At 37.1% G+C, this 20,153-nt stretch overlaps 1 protein-coding gene across 4 annotated transcripts in view; it reads left to right on the forward strand.

Moving 5' to 3' along the window:
• LOC125275896 (H-2 class I histocompatibility antigen, alpha chain-like) overlaps positions 1–14,574 on the forward strand; it is a 251,257-nt gene extending 236,683 nt beyond the window's left edge. Inside the window, exons 1-7 of one of the 4 annotated variants that reach the window (XM_048203206.1) lie at positions 3,778–4,033; positions 11,169–11,396; positions 11,480–11,746; positions 12,129–12,404; positions 12,570–12,692; positions 14,054–14,125; positions 14,287–14,566. In XM_048203206.1, coding sequence (XP_048059163.1) covers positions 3,940–4,033; positions 11,169–11,396; positions 11,480–11,746; positions 12,129–12,404; positions 12,570–12,692; positions 14,054–14,125; positions 14,287–14,300 — 1,074 coding nt within the window. In that variant the 5' untranslated portion in view covers positions 3,778–3,939 and the 3' untranslated portion in view covers positions 14,301–14,566. Of the gene's footprint in view, positions 1–3,777; positions 4,034–11,168; positions 11,397–11,479; positions 11,747–12,128; positions 12,405–12,569; positions 12,693–14,053; positions 14,126–14,286 lie in introns of those variants that run through there. The other 3 variants (XM_048203208.1, XM_048203211.1, XM_048203205.1) reach the window with 3 other exon arrangements.
• Positions 14,575–20,153: the final 5,579 nt, after the last annotated feature.

Raw genomic sequence — 20,153 nt, forward strand, 5'->3', positions numbered from 1 at the left:
AGAAAAAAAAAATCATTCATGGTTGGGTTAGAACCCAGAACCTCTTGCATGCTAAATGAAAATGCTGCCACGAGGCTATCAGGACAACAAGGTATTAACAGCGGATCCTCGTATTTATTAACTAATGTACATACTCTCGGTACTAATGGCATATTGTATTATAGCAGATGTAAGGAAAAAACTATCATATTAATTTACGCCACTGCAAACAGCATCCCCAGCTTCACTTATTACTAACCAGATTGACTTGATTTATGTTAGACATCAACAAAGGTTGTTATTGAGAATTAGCAGAGGTTTTAACTCTGTTTCATTTGAAGTCACCATAATGGTGAATAACTGTTCCATTAGTTGGGCTCTTCACTCTTAATATTCATTTGTTTTTTTCTGACTGCTGTGACGGTGTGTTTGTTAAACACATTTGCAGTAGAAATGAAAGCTAAACAAAATAACTTCAGGTGATGATGGCTGTCTGTTGATTGCTTTGTGGGCATCATGAAATGTACCTTCATTTGAATCTAACAACTGTGTTGTGTTATTGATTCATCTACATTATAAACTCTGCACAGCAGGGGCGCCCAAAAAATACTGTAAAAATAACGGAAAATAAGTGTCTTATTAAATGTTTTAAAATAACGGTTATTTTACATTATTTTCTGGTGCTCCTGCTGCCAGAAAAGTACCGTCTTTTCACGGGATTTTTTTTACAGTTTATCTATGCTTTTTTTCTGACAGTATTTTTCTGTTTTTAAACTGACATTTTCTGGCGCCCCTGTGTACTGTAAATATGTTTACAGCAAGTTAAATGGTACTGTAAATATTAATACAGTATTTTCTGTAAGTTCAATTTACAGTAAGTTACTGGCAAACTGCTGCCAGTAAGTTACTGTAATTTCTACAGGAATTTTTTTTTACAGTGTACATATACATATATATATATATCACACTGATGACATCACTTGACTTCCTTCTTCCTGAAGATCAATGAAGAAAGGCCAATGGAAAGTCCACCATCTCTTTTCAGTTATCAGAAATTTTAATTAGAAAATCATAATTTCATATGAAGCTTTTAGTTGAAGTCAATGGTATGACCTACTTTGTTAGGAAATTTTAAAAAACTAGAATACAAATGGATTAAACTACTAAATTTAGTGAGTATACCATGACTGACAACCTTGTAGCAGCCATTTTTTCATGAAAATTGTCACTGGTGTTACCCGTTTATAGATAAACTTTATTCAAAGCTATTCATAGTTCTTTTCATAAAATAGCACTAAGATTACCTGATTATAACTTTTCTTTCTCATTGTTAATCCTCTGAGCAGATATGGCTAAATTAAGGGTATTTGGCTAAATTGAGTTCAGCTCTCAGCAGCAGCGACTTTACAGACAGCATATTTTACAGACATTTTTTAAATGTTGTTTATGATCTTTTACTGACTGCTTTCACTAAGTGTCAATGATAAGTCTTTGATTGTATACCAAATGTAAAAATTTAGTCCCATCTACTTATAGTTGAAGAATAAGGATCTTTGGTCTTATGTATATGTCACTGGTGATTCTTTGTGTCACTGTGTTACTGTTTTTTGTCTGTCACATTAAATAAAATGTGTCATATGTGACATGGTAATAATTTTACATTCATTGAATTCTGCTACACTCAAGAATTAAGATTTAAAGGATTGCATCATTACTTGTTTATAACTGTTTTTAAAAATTTTTAATTGTTATAGCAAATACATGGTTGTGCAAATGAACATCATTCGATCACAATTTTAACTAAACCTGATTTAAAAAAAAAAAAAAAAACACAATCTCACAATTTCATTTTTTGCATTTTTTTTTCTGTAACTCTGACTGCATGTGCTGAAAAAAATGAGAAATAATATTTCATAAAAACGTTTAAAATTGCCAGAGAAGTAGGTAACACCAGTGACAAAAAAAAAAAAAGTAGGCTACTGCGGTCTTTAAATAAATGCAAAAAACATTAAGCTGTCATTTATGCGTGTCTATAAAGTCAAAGGGTAATCTAATAATGTGGTCTAAGTATAAATGTTAGAAAAAGAAATACATTTTACGACATCTTGCCATACCAAAAGTGGACGTTTCTGTAGAATGACCCAGGTACTCTACTGATGACCGTTAAAACGCGTCATCACAGTCTGTGAAAAGGGTCCACGCCAGACACTATCGCGCCTCATAGTCGCGTCAAAGTCAATCAAATATCACAGCCAATCAATCCTCGTGGGCGGGCTCTCTCGGCAAGCACAAAACAAAACGTACAAGTACATAATCAAATTCATGAATATTACACCATTTTAACATTATTAAAAATACATACCGAGTTACTGAAACAATCTTTGTCATAGAATACGCTTGTCTGTTCACAACGAGTTGACAGTTTGAACGTTCTTGTTTCCTTTTATTTCGAAGATCTGGGGCCTGTACCATGATGGTAGTTGAACAAACTCAGGGTTATAGGATTAGTTTCGAGTTAACAAAACCAAACCACTCCAATCCGGCTTTGTTGGTACCATGATGCTGATCATCAACTTTCTCTGTCAACTCAGGCTTTGATCCTGAGTTTGTGGAGCGCGTGCACATGAATCCGTGACATCAGTGGCAAACAGCCAATCACATGCCTTGCAACAGAAATAAACTGTGATTCACTTCTCGCGAGAGAGCCAGCGCGATTCAAAACTCTTTCCCTGAAAATAAAGAATTTAAATGCATTTACACTAATGGAAAATACTTGTCTGTGAAAGAGGACAAATAAAAGAAATTATCTTTCTCTATCAGTGCAAGTGAAAGTTGTGAAGTTAATTTATATAGTTGTGAATATATATAACGATAGAGACTCAAACATACAAGGTCACATGTAGTAATTTTTAAAGAGTATATTTACTCCTTATTTAGGCCTATATTACATATGATCTATAATATTCATTGAAACTAAGTGTTTATTAACTACTGTTACACTAAACTTGCATGTGTGTAATGGATTAATAAAAATATAGATCATATAATTATACAAATCATATATAAATTATATTATCATTAAAACCAGACAATTTCATCATTAAATATTTGTTTTTACTATATAATGACCTTTAATTTGGAGGAAGAGAAACTGGGGGAGTGACTTTATTGTGTTGAGTGTGTCAGTGTCACTTAGCTCACATATGATTGGTCCAATTTCAGTTTGAAATCTCTAACCCAGAACATAACCTGCCCCGGAGCAGGTTAGCCATGGAGCATAAGTTACCATGCTGATGAACACCGCTAAAAGTCAAGTTACTTTCATGGTACCTAAAACCCAGGATTGGCGCAAACTAATCTGAAACTTACCTGGCTAGCCAGCTAATCCAGCTTCATAGTACAGGCCCCTGATGTGAATAGTCCATTGTTGCTTTCAGTACGGCTATAAAAGACACACAAAACGATATTCAAACTCACATTAGACGCTTTTAACGTTAAATAAAGCACATAAACAGTACCTGAGATTATCACTATCATACTTTGTGTTGTTGTTCCAACCGCGACATCGCAGAAAAATACAAACCCGATTCTAAGAAAGAATCATTGCTTGTCTCTGTTGCGGCTATAGTTAGGACATAACTGCGATTAGCATAGTCCCCAACCCTGGTTATAGCCTACCCTATTTGCATTCCCTGATGTTTCTCATCACTTATTTGCAGGAAAGTGTGTGGGCAGGATTACTTCAGCTAGCCTACCAGAATGTAGAGCATGCGCATTATAGAATGAGACTTTGCAGACTAAAGTTATAACCTAGCCTACCAAATCTAAAGTTATAGCCTAGCAACCCAAAACGAAAGTTATAGCGAACCCGGAACGAAGGAAGCGAAACCGAAACGAAGGTTTTAGCCCACCGAATCTTAGGCTAATGTATCTTGTACGAGCGTCTGAATAAACGGAAATATGTTTCACGCGATCTCGTTTACAAACATTTTCTTTATATATGTAGTAATGATTTGGTTTATGTTTTACCCTGGTCTAAGCGATGCTCATCAAGGTAAGAATTCATTTGTTTTACTTCTGATCTGCAGAAGCAGTTATCTACAAATGTTTAAACTAAACCTTTGAGTTTGCTTCCACGTTATCGATCTGCCGTTAAAAGTACCAGGAGCGGACTGGGGCAAAAAAGTTTGGCAAAAAAAAATATATTTTTTTACACCACTTACTAAAATAAAAATACAAATGCTATTTGTGCAGAAATATAAATGCTATTTTTATTATTATTATTATTGAAATGCTTATTAACATTAATGAATGACTGGCATTCGTCTTTACGTTATAATTTGTCTTTCCTGGTGCACATAGCAAATAAATAATTTTGAAAAAAATTCAAGTCTCTTTTCCACACAGCGAAGTTTAATATCACTAAAGTTCAATACCTATTATTAAATCAGTCCATAACAATGCTCAATTATGGTCTTTAAGCTAGAATGTAGTGCAGAATGTGGACTGTAATGGTGCCTTTATTTGTCCTTTCAGGGGCTTGTTACTGTCATTTTATGGAATAGAGGTCCAGTTGTGGAAAAGAGTGTAATTCTTATGTTTATGAAAAATACAGCATATTAGAATAATTTCTGAAGGATCACATGACTGAAGACTGCCGTAATTATGCTTAAAAAAATCAGCTTTGATCACAGGAATAAATTACATTTGACAATAATTTCACATAGAAAACATCTATTTGAAATTGTATTAATATTTTATAGGCTATACATTTTTTTTAACTGTATTTTTGATAATAAATAAAATTTGATAATAAATTCATACTTCCTCTTTCAAAAACATGTAGTCTTATTTCGAACTTTTGATCATCAGTGTGTAAAATAATGCATGTGAACTAATTAGCAAATTATATTTTTATTTTAGATAATTTCCCAACACGGGACATATAGGCTACTTGAATATGAAACTTGCCAGTTTTACCATGTTTGTAAGTTTGAGAATGATATTTTGAATTTTATGAATAATTTTCAAATGATTGTGAAATTACTGAAGAAAGCCTGACAACAGATACACAAACACACTTACCTCGGCTCGCATGCTTCAAGCATTAAAAAGTGCCGCGCTGCTCGGTTTCTGTGGACAGTAAATCCCGCCTCCTTCGATTTGATTGGATATCTCAAACATTTCGACATTGACGAGCGATTTTGGACAGACTGAGCACGCTAAACAGATTAGAGTTTTTGCCTCTAGTGGGCTGCGCCCGTGCGAGCAATTCGTCGGGGCTAACGGAAGGATATAGACTACGTAAATTTACTATAATCCATTCTTCATAAATGTTTACTTTGCAACGGGTCGGCCCACATTGTCCAGCGGCCCACCGGGAAAACTCCCGGTACTCCCGATGGCCAGTCCGCCCCTGCACTATGCTGCATTATCTCGATTATGGCACACAAACCTATGGAATGCCAAGTGTGTCGAGATTAAAAATAAATAAATACATAAACAACGAAATGTAAAAAAAAAAAATATATAAAAATACAGAAAAATAATTATATATATATATATATATATATATATATATATATATATATATATATATATATATTTCCCCACATTTATTTTTTCCTTTTATTTATTTATTTATTTATTTATACATTTATTCATTTCGATTTTTATTCATTTATTTACACATAGAAAAAGCTGTGGTTTTGAAAATACCCGTGCTTGTGTGGACAGGCCCTTAAGTCATACAAAATAATCTTTAAACATCAAACAAAGGCACTTACATTGTCAATTATGCACACAGGAGAAAACAGAATGAAAGGACTAAAACTCAGTCCCCTGCATGGTACAGCCACATGCAAAGGAAAAGCTGTGGGCACAGGTGCAGCTAATAAAGCCTGTGAGAGAGTCCTGATTGGCTTGAGATTGGGTGGGTGGAGCTTGGGGTTAACAGGGAAATGAACAGGCAAAGACGGGTGTGGCACTTGCTTTGAGGGTGCAGCTTAGAGATACAATGCTTCCCAACAGCCGCCCCCAAATTTGTACTAAACATTTGACAACTTAAGCCCGGAACACACTGCATGATTTTAGCAATCCTATAAGATCAATATAAATCACATTGTGTGACATGTATCTATTAAACTTGAGTACGACATGCATGTAGACCAGGGATGGACAACTCCGGTCCTGGAGGGCCAGTGTCCAGCAGAGTTTAGCTCCAACCCTAATCAAACACACCTGAACCAGCTAATCAAGGTCTTTAGGATTAGTACACAGCAAAAACTGCAGTGTTAAATTAACTCTCCTGGGAGTACATGTGAGACCATACTCAAGAGTGTTAAAGTGTTAAAATAAGAGTGTTAAAAGAACACTGAAAAGTGTTAAAGTTAATTAGATAATTAAGTGATTAATTGAGTGATGATTGAGCATTATTGAAGACACCTGATGATAACAAGCAGAATCACCAAAGGAGAAAATCACAATTTTTAAGCCACCATCGTGGAGATGAGGGTTTGCTTTAGTTGGGCTCTTGTCCCTTGACTTTTTAAAATAATGTTTTGTTTGGGCTGTTTTAACTGAGTTATGACATCCAGACAAACAAATGGAAAAAATGATCAGGTGGTGTTGGTTATGTTTTCACATAATCATTATTTGATTTGAATCACTGAACTCATTTAGAGCCCAATCTCTGAGTTAGATTTACATTATTGATTACAGCAGAACTGTGATTCTACAGCAGAAGATCAGCTTTATCAATATAATATGAAAGATTTCACAAACAGTTGTTCTGAGCAAAAAAAAAGAAAAATCTTTCTATTAGGCACACACAGACATCAAGAATCAGCCTGAGAATCTCAATGACGGTGACAAGCAACATATTCTGATCAACAGATCAACTCTGAACATTAGAAAACAAGCTACTAAAAAGTCACATAAACGGAACAAAATAAAATATGAGAATAAAGGAAATTACTAAGACAATTCAGCTCATAATTTATTCATGCAGCAATGCATGATGGGAGCCATGGATGAATTTTGATTGGTGGCACCCAGAATGCACTGCAACATGGTTTATTATTCTCACCATTGTTGAGATTCACAGGCTGATTTTTGATGTCTGTGTGTGCCTAAGAGAAAGATTCTTTTTTTTTGCTCAGAACTGTTTGTGAAATCCTTCAGATTATATTGATAAAGCTGATCTTGTGCTGTAGAATCACAGTTCTGCTGTAATCAATAATGTAAATCTAACTCAGAGATTGTGCTCTAAATGAGTTCAATGATTCAGATCAAGCAATGATTATGTGAAAACATAACCAACATCACCTAATCATTTTTTCTCTTTGTTTGTCTGGATGTTATAACTCAGTTAAAACAGCCCAAACAAAATTTTATTTTAAAAAGTCAAGGGACAAGAGCCCAACTAAAACAAACCCTCATCTCCACGATGGTGGCTTAAAAATAGTGATTTTCTCCTTTGGTGATTCTGCTTGTTATCATCAGGTGTCTTCAATAATGCTCAATCATCACTCAATTAATCACTTAATTAACTCATTAACTTTAACACCGCTTCAGTGTTTTTTTAACACTCTTATTTTAACACTTTAACACTCTTGAGTATGGTCTCACATGTACTCCCAGGAGAGTTAATTTAACACTGCAGTTTTTGCTGTGTACTAATCCTAAAGACCTTGATTAGCTGGTTCAGGTGTGTTTGATTAGGGTTGGAGCTAAACTCTGCTGGACACTGGCCCTCCAGGACCGGAGTTGTCCATCCCTGCTGTAGACTGTCTGATGATGACACCTATTGAATCATAGGCTACGATGCAAGTTTCTATAGAAGAATAAAACATCATCAGCATGCACTAGTGGTAAACAAAAACACCATGTTGAGTCACACTTTGGCAGTTGTAGTTTTTATGTGTGCTGAAAAAAAGGAAGCGACAAAAGAGGAAGGGAAAAGAGCTTGAGGTAAGCAGTGCAATGTAAAAAAAATGTGCAATGTATCCCCCAGCTTTAGAGGGTATCAGATAGAGCCAGGAGAGGGATAAGGTGGGCAATGGGCCTTGTGTATGTCCTGTCCTTGACTTGGATATCAGCAACTCTACAACAGTCATCCTTGCTGGGATGGAGGGAGGTGACTTTACCCACTGACCATTGGGATTGAGGAAGTTGAGAGAAGTTGTTCAAGAATTAGAACAACAATGTTAGTTTGCAGGTTAGGATTGTCGGTGTACCATTTCTGTCTGGACTGAAGAGAAGGGAGGTGATTTCTGAGGAAATAAGCCTAAAAATGATCAGAAAGTATTTGACAATGATAGTGACACCATTGATGGTGACTGTGCAGCTCAGAGTCTGGCTATGTTTCTAGAGGAAGAGATGCATCGTGCTGCCCCCATCAACAGCAAGTTAGGGGTCACAGGGTTAGGATCAGCTATGTCAGATGACACAAAGTCTAAGGGCTTGGAATGTACAGTGGTTGAGTCAATCCACAGAATAGTCTTTCTGATATGGATACACAGCAAAATCCCCAGTGTTAAATGAACACCCAAAGTGTACATATGACTCCATCTTACCGGGGTGTTAAAAAGTAACACTGAAGCAGTGTTAAAGTTAATGAGATAATTGATTGATGATTGAGTGATGATTGACAATTAGTGGAGACACCTGATGTTAATAAGCAGAATCACTGAAGAAACAACAAGAGAAAAAGAGAGACACAACAACTACAACTGACTTCCAGCCATTAAACATTATTACACTTATTATTAACCAGTTTGATTTGATTTCTGTCACACATCAACAAAAGTTCTTACTGAGAATGAACAGATGTTTAGATGTTAATGATTTAATGAAAGATTAGTTTGAAGTCACCATGATGGTGAAAAGCATTTCCTTTAGTTGGGCTCTTGACTCTCTTTATTAACATTAATTTATCTCTGGCTGCTCCAACTTTGTGTTTGTAAAGCACATTTGTTATGGCCAGAGAAACTATGATCTGAGCTGTGTTTCCCAAAAGTGCTGTGAGCCAAAGTTGATCAATTTAGGTTCACAATGCTTTGGGAATCACAGTCATAATGGTTGTGTTTTGATGATGACATTCTCATTGTGAAATGGCCAAATTCATTGGTGACATCCAGTATTAACTGGTGATATAGATGTTATATTATTTCTCTATAGTAAATCTCGGTTACCGTTTGAGATCCAGCAGAGCTTTTATAATCTGAAGGGGTTTTGTTTGAAACACACACAGACATCAAGAATCAGCATATGACCCTCAACAATGGTGACAATCAAACAAAGTGCTTCATGTTGCAGTGCATGATGGGAGCCACCAATCAAATCTCATCCATGGCTCCCATCATGCATTGCTGCATGAATAAATTATGCAGCTGAATTGTCCTGTAATTTTCGTAGATTGTTCATGTTTGCTTTATTTCTCTGTTGTTTTGTTGTGACAGTAGCTTGTTTTGTGATGTTCAGAGTTGATTTGTTTGTCAGTATTTTGTATTTATTTATCGTCACCGTTCTTGAGAATCATATGCTGACTCTTGATGTCTGTGTGTGTTTAAACACTGAAGCTTCGGTGTGTAATGTATTATTCTCTAAAAAAAAAAAGGAAGAGTCATACAGTTGTTGGATCTCAAGCTGTAAAATCACAGGACTACAATCATTAATACTAAAGCTACACATCAAGCACACAGTCAGAGATTTAGACTCTAAATGACAACAAGCATAATTTGACGTTCATAAAATTATATTGTGACCAGATCCTTTTTTCTCTGACTATAATAAATGTGCTTTACAAACACAAAGCTGGAGCAATCAGAGAAAAATTAATAATAAAAGGCAAAGAGTCAAGAGCCCAACTAAAGCAAACGCTGACCTCTTTCATGGTGACTTGAAATGAAACATTCCATTAATTAACACCTTTTTTCTCTCTTTCCTTCAATGATTCTGCTTATTATCATCAGGTGTCTCCACTAATTGTCAATCATCACTCAATCATCAATCAATTATCTCATTAACTTTAACACTGCTTCAGTGTTACTTTTTAACTCCCGGTAAGATGGAGTCATATGTACACTTTGGGTGTTCATTTAACACTGGGCATTTTGCTGTGTAGTGAGCTCTGTCTGGAGGAGACTGAATAGCTGAGTTTCTACGAGAGCAGCACATAATTCAGGTCGTGGAATTGATAGCTGTTTTTTTTTTGGGAGCAACGTGGAACATCGTCATGAAAAAAGGAAACATTCACTTGCTGCTAACCATCTTCTGTCCATATGTAGGAAACTGTGCCACAGGACTGCTCTGATACGTCACAGAAGATGGGGTCATAGGTGGCTGAGGAGGAGTCCACTGACTGAGGTGTGAGGCAGTGAGGAAGAGTGATGGTGGAGAGGTTAGGGAGTTCCTTTTCCCATGAAAGCCAGGCTTCTAGGAAATCATGGGGGAGATTTGGGTCAAAACAGCTCATTTTTATCAGTTCTTGTTTTGGGGTCGTTATATTTCGCATAGATTTCTGCTTGTTCTAAATCAGATACAGATAAAGTAGTAAGGATTACATTTATATGAATGCATTAGTGAGAGAGCAATGTGTGAATTAATTCTATACCAGCGTCTCTCTAGTAGTAGTGAAGCTGTGGGTTTTATTAACTAAGAAATATATGTTAGAACGTTTCAGTTTCTTAGCTATTTTACTGAGAAATCACAGAATAGTGTTGACAATACATTTCTGCGCTTCTGAATGATTTTGTGTGACCGGTCTGCGCGTGATGTATGAGTCTACAAGTTATACTGAATGTGTGTGTGTTTCAGTGAGGCACGCATTAGTTTAGAACGGCGATTATAATCACACATCTCTTGTGGAGCACTCTCGGAGTATGCATTCATTTGTCATTTTGGAAACAGAGCATAAATGTGGACTTCAAAGATTTCTTATACTGTTGTTCCCTCTATAGGACCAGCGACTTGTTGGTGCAACCCCTACTGTAAAGCACTTTACCACGGATTTGTAAAATGGACTCTTCAAATGCAGTTTGACTGGACTGTTAATAAAACCCGAACAGAAACTGCTCCATTAAAGCTAAATGGGTTAACACGTTTACCTACCACTTGCATTGTGGCTTAAGCATAATCGATTTAGGAATGTTTAAGAACGTATGTGCATGTTATATTATCTTCCTCAGAGGGACATTATCTGCACTACAAGTTTACAGCCATTTCCACAGCATCCCCAGAGTTCAGTGCTGAGATTGTTGCTGATGGAAGACGGATCAAACACTTCAATAATGAAGAAAGAGTCTGGATTCTGACTGAAGATGACTGGACTGAACCTCCAGATCCACCTGATCCTAGAGACTGGTTCATTCATCAGATCAGGACTCTGACAAACTGCACAAACTCACAGTGTTCTGGTGAGATTCATGATTTACTCTCATTCATTATCAGACATTATATTCACTGTAAGTTTGTCATGAGTGTTGTTCTGTGATTGTAGAGCTTCATGTTCTTCAGAGAATAATTGGCTGTGAACTGGAGAAACTTCCTGATGGAACAGTGAATCTGACTGTCTTTGATGAATATGGATTTGATGGAGAGGATTTTATATCCTTTAATTCTGACACTATGAAGTGGATTGATAAAAACCCCAAAGCCAAAGAAACTAAAGAGAAATGGGATCATCAAACAGGACGAAACCAGTTCATCAAGGATTACCTCAAGAGCTGCATGAACTGGATCTCGACATTTATCAACACAAAACAGAGTAAGTTCTGATGAGATCAGTTTAATTGTCCCTGGTCTTTCTCTGTGTGTGTGTGTGTGTGTGTGTATTTGTCTGAAATTGACACCGCAGCAGCCCCTCGCAGCCAAAACAGATCTTAGAATTTGAAATTGTCAAAATTTTACAGTACTTTGGTTTAAATTGTGTCATTTTATATTGCATGCATGCAATATCATTCAGTCCAGGGTTTCGTCCATATGCAGGTTTCTCTACAATATTATTAGATGCAATTGTGTGTGTTTTGTAAATATAAATAATAATGAGAAAACATGAAGAATACTACTCTTTTCACATGGGAGCCACTGAATTCTTGATGTTCATTTGTTAATTACTATATACTATACATTATTATTTTCTGCTCCAGGTTCTCCAGATGTTCATGTCTCTGTGAGGAAAACTCCTGATCACGGTAAGCTGGTTCTGACGTGTCTGGCCACTGGTTTCTACCCCAGAGATGTTCAGATGAACATTAGATTGAACAGAAACATCCTTGAGGATCAAACATCTTCAGGAATCAGACCAAATGATGATGAAACCTTTCAGATGAGAATCAGTGTGAAGATCGACAGAAACCATGAAGGATCTTATGACTGTCTGCTCATTCACAGCAGTCTGACTGAACCAGTTTCAGTAAAATGGGGTAAATATCATAATAAATTGGGTAGATACGGTCTTTATACACTAACAGTGTGTTTGCATCAATAACATATGGAACTTCAATAATGCTATATTAATATTACTTGCAACAAACAATTACAGTTAAACTAAAGTTCAAGAGTTTAAAAGCATTTTTTTAATTTTGCAGATGGAAAATGTTCTGACTGTGAAACGGACTATACGTGGAATTTTATAGCAGGAGCAGCTGCTGTTCTAGTTGTAGTTCTCGCTGTGATTGGTTGCTTCATCTACAAAAGCAGAAGGTCAAATGGTTAGTTATGAATGTTCAACACTGTTGCTTTAAATGTCTTGTTTTTAAAGTATTAGTTCACTTTCAAATGAAAATTACCCCAAGCTCACCATCAAGCCATCCTAGGTGTATATGACTCTCTTCTTTCTGATGAACACAATCAGAGTTATGTTATTAAATATCCTGACGCATCTGAGCTTTATAATGGCAGTGAGCGATACCAATGAGTATGAGCTGAAGAAAGTGTCTCCATCCACATCCATACATCATAAACATATTCCACACCGGCTCTTGAGGGTTAATAAAGGCCTTCTGAAGCGAAGCAATGTGTTTGTGTAAAAAAAATTCATATTTAACAAGTTATGAAGTAAAATATCTAGCTTCCACCAGACCACCTTCCATATTCTTCAGAAAGCTTACGCTGTACGTCCTACGCCTTCCCTATTCAACTTACAGAACTCACTCGACGCCAGTTCTGTTTTTTTCCATAATTTGAATACAGAAGGCATTCTGGCAGAAGCTAGATATATTACTTCATAAATATGGATATTATTTTTTACACAAACGCATCGCTTCACTTCAGAAGGTCTTTATTAACCCTCCGGAATCGTGTGGAGTACGTTTATGATGGATGGATGTGGATGGAGGCACTTTCTTCAGCTCATACTCGTTGATCCCGCTCACTGCCATTATAAAGCTCGGATGTGTCAGGATATTTATTAATATTTCTACGATTATGTTCATCAGAAAGAAGAAACTCATATACACCTATGGCTTGAGGGCGAGTAAAGATTGGAGTCATTTTCATTTGGAAGTGAACTAATCCTTTAAATGTCCTTTGTTTTAAAGCCATTTGAAAATAGGACAGTTTGACATTATATATACTGTACAAAGATAAAAAAATAAGTAAACCAGTAGAGATTTTGTTAATGACATTTTGGATTATTTTCATTATTTGGAATTGATTTTGATTTTATTTTATAAACACAATGTAAGATCAATGACAAATGAATGAGAAATGTGACATCAGTGCATCTTTATGAAACAGATGAGTTAAAAACCAAAGATTCAAAACAGTAATACATATTAGATAAACCACATTCAAAGCCATTGTAAAATATCTGATATGTACACTTTTAGTAGTAGTAATAGTAGTACTAGTAGTAGTGGCCAGCACAGCTCCATTTATAAGGGTTGTGAGTTCAGATCTCACATGTTTGAGACATCAGCAGGAAAGGTCTAAAGAGAAATGTTTAAAATGTATTCTCCAGCTTTATATTTGGGACATTATTATAAGATTTAGTGACATTAACATATACTGATTTCTACATTTATGAGAATGTGATATCTGTATACTCATGTTTGTGTATAATCTGCTTTAGCTGATCGGGTTCTGGTGAGGGATGACTGTGATGAATATAATTTACACACCTATTCACCATCTCCAGGCACAGGTATATCCATATTTCATTTATTACACTCTGCTGATATAAACCCACATTCCAGTTTAGTGATGCTTTTGATGTGATGAACTATGACATATAGACTAGTCTTGATGTTTCATCTCACTTCTGTTTATCATGTTCAGTAACAAAAATCTCTGTTGTTGTTTCAGACAAATGGACATGATGAATTATGATATACTGTATAATGACAGTGAAGCCTCTCCGAGTTTAAAATGCCTCTGACCACACTGACTACTGCAATATGACAAAGTGAATTTTCTCTTCCTTGTGTTGGTCCATTTCTGTTCATGGTTGAATTTCACGTGTTTCTTACACGCTGCTAAAGGTTCATAATTATTTATAGAGTGAATGGGTTTAATGTGTATAAATAATGTATAAAATGTCATTATGCACAGCAAAATCCCCAGTGTTAAATGAACACCCAAAGTGTACATATGACTCCATCTTACCGGGTGTTAAAAAGTAACACTAAAGCAGTGTTAAAGTTAATGAGATAATTGATTGATGATTGAGTGATGATTGACAATTAGTGGAGACACCTGATGATAATAAACAGAATCACTGAAGAAACAACAAGAGAAAAAGAGAGAGACACAACATCTACAACTGACTTCCAGCCATTAAACATTATTACACTTATTATTAATCAGTTTGATTTGATTTCTGTCATACATCAACAAAAGTTCTTATTGAGAATTAACAGATGTTTAGATGTTAATGTTTGAATGAAAGTTTAGTTTGAAGTCACCATGATGGTGAAAAGCATTTCCTTTAGTTGGGCTCTTGACTCTCTTTATTAACATTAATTTATCTCTGGCTGCTCCAACTTTGTGTTTGTAAAGCACATTTGTTATGGCCAGAGAAACTATGATCTGAGCTGTGTTTCCCAAAAGTGCTGTGAGCCAAAGTTGATCAATTTAGGTTCACAATGCTTTGGGAATCACAGTCATAATGGTTTTGTTTTGATGATGACATTCTCATTGTGAAATGGCCAGATTCATTGGTGACATCCAGTATTAACTGGTGATATAGATGTAATATTATTTCTTTATAGTAAATCTGTTACCGCTTGAGATCCAGCAGAGCTTTTATAATCTGAAGGGGTTTTTTGAAACACACACAGACATCAAGAATCAGCACATGACCCTCAACAATGGTGACAATCAAACAAAGTGCTTCATGTTGCAGTGCATGATGGGAGCCACCAATCAAAACTCATCCATGGCTCCCATCATGCATTGCTGCATGAATAAATTATGCAGCTGAATTGTCCTGTAATTTTCGTAGATTGTTCATGTTTGCTTTATTTCTCTGTTGTTTTGTTGTGACAGTAGCTTGTTTTGTGATGTTCAGAGTTGATCTGTTTGTCAGTATTTTGTATTTATTTATCATCACCGTTCTTGAGAATCATATGCTGACTCTTGATGTCTGTGTGTGTTTAAACACTGAAGCTTCGGTGTGTAATGTATTATTCTCTAAAAAAAAAAAAGGAAGAGTCATACTGTTGTTGGATCTCAAGCTGTAAAATCACAGGACTACAATCATTAATACTAAAGCTACACATCAAGCACACAGTCAGAGATTTAGACTCTAAAAGACAACAAGCATAATTTGATGTTCATAAAATTATATTGTGACCAGATCCTTTTTTCTCTGACTATAATAAATGTGCTTTACAAACACAAAGCTGGAGCAATCAGAGAAAAATTAATAATAAAAGGCAAAGAGTCAAGAGCCCAACTAAAGCAAACGCTGCCCTCTTTCATGGTGACTTGAAATGAAACATTCCATTAATTAAAACCTTTTTTCTCTCTTTCCTTCAATGATTCTGCTTATTATCATCAGGTGTCTCCACTAATTGTCAATCATCACTCAATCATCAATCAATTATCCCATTAACTTTAGCACTGCTTCAGTGTTACTTTTTAACTCCCGGTAAGATGGAGTCATATGTACACTTTGGGTGTTCATTTAACACTGGGCATTTTGCTGTGTGTATGTATATGTATTTTTTTTAAATAAAATGTCTAAAACATGTAGCTCATTTATTTTGGCCCTAAAGTTGAACTACATACACTGTTAAAAATAAATGTAAATTTACAGGTAATGGTCTGTATTTTTTTTTTTTTTTACAGATTTTTCCCGTTTTGTCATTATACACAGCAAAAACTGCAGTGTTAAATTAACTCTCCTGGGAGTACATGTGAGACCATACTCAAGAGTGTTCAAATAAGAGTGTTAAATAAACACTGAAGCGGTGTTAAAGTTAATGAGTTAATTAAGTGATTAATTGAGTGATGATTGACCATTATTGAAGACACCTGATGATAACAAGCAGAATCACCAAAGGAGAAAATCACAATTTTTAAGCCACCATCGTGGAGATGAGGGTTTGCTTTAGTTGGGCTCTTGGCCCTTGACTTTTTAAAATAAAATTTTGTTTTGGCAGTTTTAACTGAATTATAACATCCAGACAAACAAATGGAAAAAATGATTAGGTGTTGTTGGTTATGTTTTCACATAATCATTATTTGACCTGAATCACTGAACTCATTTAGAGCCCAATCTCTGAGTTAGATTTACATTATTGATTACAGCAGCACTGTGATTCTACAGCAGAAGATCAGGTTTCAGTTCATTAAACACTCTTATTTTAACACTTTAACACTCTTGAGTATGGTCTCACATATACTCCCAGGAGAGTTACTTTAACACTGCAGTTTTTGCTGTGTTCACTGAAATGCCTGTTGTTTTACTGATATTTGCTGTAATTTATTTTCCACTATAAAATTTACAGGGAATTGCATGTATTTTAGTATTACATCTAATCAGAATCAGTACCAGGCAAACAGTCAGGACGGGCGGCAGACAAGACAAGAGAATCCAAAGAACAGGCAATAGAATCACAAGGCAGGCGGCGAGCAGAACACAGAGGTAACAAACAGTCCAGGGTCATACACGGGGAATCAATACAAGGTTGAAAACGCTCAGAAACGTCAGACTAGGCAGAACAAGACTTCGCGATGGTGTGTGTATGTGTGAGTGTCTTAAATAGTCCAGGATGATATGGATCAGGTGCATGTGTAATCAGTCCGGGTGGGGAATATGGGTAATGTTGTCCAGCGTGAGTTAGTATTCCGGCGAGGGTGCCCTCAGGTGGCGATCAGAGGGAGCCACAGAGACCGTATTCATGACAGAGCCCCCTCCCTGCGAGCGGCTCCTGAAGCGAGGAGGCGGTCTTCCACGAGGACGAGGGGCCGGACGCGCCAGATGGGTCCTATGGAACTCGGTGATGAGATTTGGACCCAGGACTGCTCCTCCGGGCCAAACCACGCCCAGTCGACGAGATATTGTAGACGACCACCCCGGCGTCGGGAATCCATGAGCTTGTGAGCTTGGTAAGCCTCCTCGCCTTCCACGATGAGGGGAGGAGGTCTCTGGTCACCGGTCTCGTCTAGGCCCTCCCTTCCAATCGGACCACCTGCGGGCTTAAGCAGAGACACATGGAAAGTGGGTGAGATAGGGTATTCTGGAGGTAAAGCTAAGCGATATGATACTGGGGTTATTTGATGGATGACCTTGAATGGACCCACGTACCTGGGGATGAGCTTTTTACAGGGGAGCTGAAGACGTAAGTCCCGAGTGGATAGCCATACCATTTGTCCGGGGCGATATCCGGGATGAGGACGATCGGCTTGTTCCTTTTGTTGCCGAACAGCTTGTTCAAGCTGTACATGGGCCCCGTTCCAGACCTCTTCACTTCGCTGAAGCCATTGATTCACTGCCGGGAGATCTGTGGGTTCACCAGACCAGGGGAAAAGTGGCGGTTGATAACCCAGGATGCACTTGAAAGGCGTAAGCCCTGTGGCTGGTTTCACAAGGGAATTTTGAGCGTATTCCGCCCAGAACAGGTACTGACTCCAATCTGACTGATTCTGATGGCAATAGGAGCGAAGATATCGGATGACTTCCTGGTTCTGTCTCTCAGCCTGCCCGTTGGCCTGTGGATGGTACCCGGAGGTTAGACTTACATTCACATTCAGCCTTTGGAAGAATGCTGTCCACAGACGTGACGTAAACTGTGGTCCTCTGTCCGAAACGATGTCTTCAGGAAGGCCATAGAAATGGAACACAAAGTTGCAGAGGTGTTCTGCAAAATCGACAGGCTTTGGAAAAACGATCTGTGGGTATTGTGAGTATTGTTGTATGACCCTGAGAATTGGGGAGATTGGTTATAAAATCTATGGCGATAGGTGACCAAGGGCGTTGAGGAATGGGTAGTGGCTGTAAGAGTCCTGCTGGTAGCTGACGGGATGATTTTGTGGCTTGACAGATGGACCAGTTATGCACATACATAATGACGTCAGTTTGCAATGAAGACCACCGAAAGCAATTGCTGACCAGTTGGATGGTGGCAGTGATTCCCGGATGTCCTGCGCTGGGTGAGGTGTGTACCCACTGGATGACCCTTTGACGAAGAGGAGGAGGTACATAGGTGCGATCGGCTGGGCAGTCGGCTGGCGGCGGGTCCGTCTGCTGTGCTTCTGTGATTTCGGTCATTATGTCCCACTGGACAGGTGCAAGAATAATGGAGGATGGTAAAATGGGTTTGTTGGACTATGGTGCAGAGCTGGATTCGAACTGGCATGAGAGAGCATCAGCTTTAGTGTTTTTAGACCCCGGTCGATAGGTAACCGTGAACTGAAAATGTGTGAAAAACAAAGCCCACCTGGCTTGACGATGATTGAGACAGATGGATGTTTGCTCTGTCAAACTGCACAAACTCACAGTGTTCTGGTGAGATTCATGATTTACTCTCATTCATTATCAGACATTATATTCACTGTAAGTTTGTCATGAGTGTTGTTCTGTGATTGTAGAGCTTCATGTTCTTCAGAGAATAATTGGCTGTGAACTGGAGAAACTTCCTGATGGAACAGTGAATCTGACTGTCTTTGATGAATATGGATTTGATGGAGAGGATTTTATATCCTTTAATTCTGACACTATGAAGTGGATTGATAAAAGCCCCAAAGCCAAAGAAACCAAAGAGAAATGGGATCATCACACAGGACGAAACCAGTTCCTCAAGTATTTCCTCAAGAACTGCATGAACTGCATGGATCTCAACATTTAACAAAAAAAAATGTATGTTGTGATCAGATCAGTGTTTTTGTGAGTGTGTGTTTGACATAAGTTCAGTAGGGCTGTTTCTATTTGATAGAGATTCATCATTTAGTGAAAAATAAATACTGTTGAGTTGAAAATGTAAAACTTATGATGACACATTCAGAAATGTTGAAATATTTGAGTGTTTTATATTTCTGTTTGTATCTGTGAATGAAACATCAGCAGCTCTTCACATTATGAAACACTTTTGATTTGGTCTAAATTATGAAAATAAAGGAAAATATTTCAAGGTTGTATATGAATATGAAGAATTTTTTTTTTTTTATTATTATTTGTTAATTGCATTATCATTTTCTGCTCCAGGTTCTCCAGATGTTCATGTCTCTGTGAGGAAAGCTCCTGATGATGACAGTAATCTGGTTCTGACGTGTCTGGCCACTGGTTTCTACCCCAGAGATGTTCAGATGAACATTAGATTGTACAGAAACATCCTTGAGGATCAAACATCTTCTGGAATCAGACCAAATGATGATGAAACCTTTCAGATGAGAATCAGTGTGAAGATCGACAGAAAACATTAAGGATCTTATGACTGTCTGCTCATTCACAGCAGTCTGACTGAACCAGCTTCAGTAAAATGGGGTAAATATCATAAATTCAGAGTAAATATGTGAAGGTCAGCCTTTGTACAGTAACAATGCTTTTTCATGAATAATAGATGAAACTTAATAAAAGTCTCTCAATATGTAGAAAGAGAACATGATAACACTGGTGTTGCTGTCACAAACAATTACAGTTCAAGTGCCTTGATGCACTTTCAATATAATAGTTAAAAATGCATCTACAATGTTTGACTTTTTATTTATTAATTTATTTTGTTTGCAGC

This window comes from Megalobrama amblycephala, linkage group LG9, assembly GCF_018812025.1.
Source record: "Megalobrama amblycephala isolate DHTTF-2021 linkage group LG9, ASM1881202v1, whole genome shotgun sequence".
Classification (NCBI taxonomy): domain Eukaryota; kingdom Metazoa; phylum Chordata; class Actinopteri; order Cypriniformes; family Xenocyprididae; genus Megalobrama; species Megalobrama amblycephala.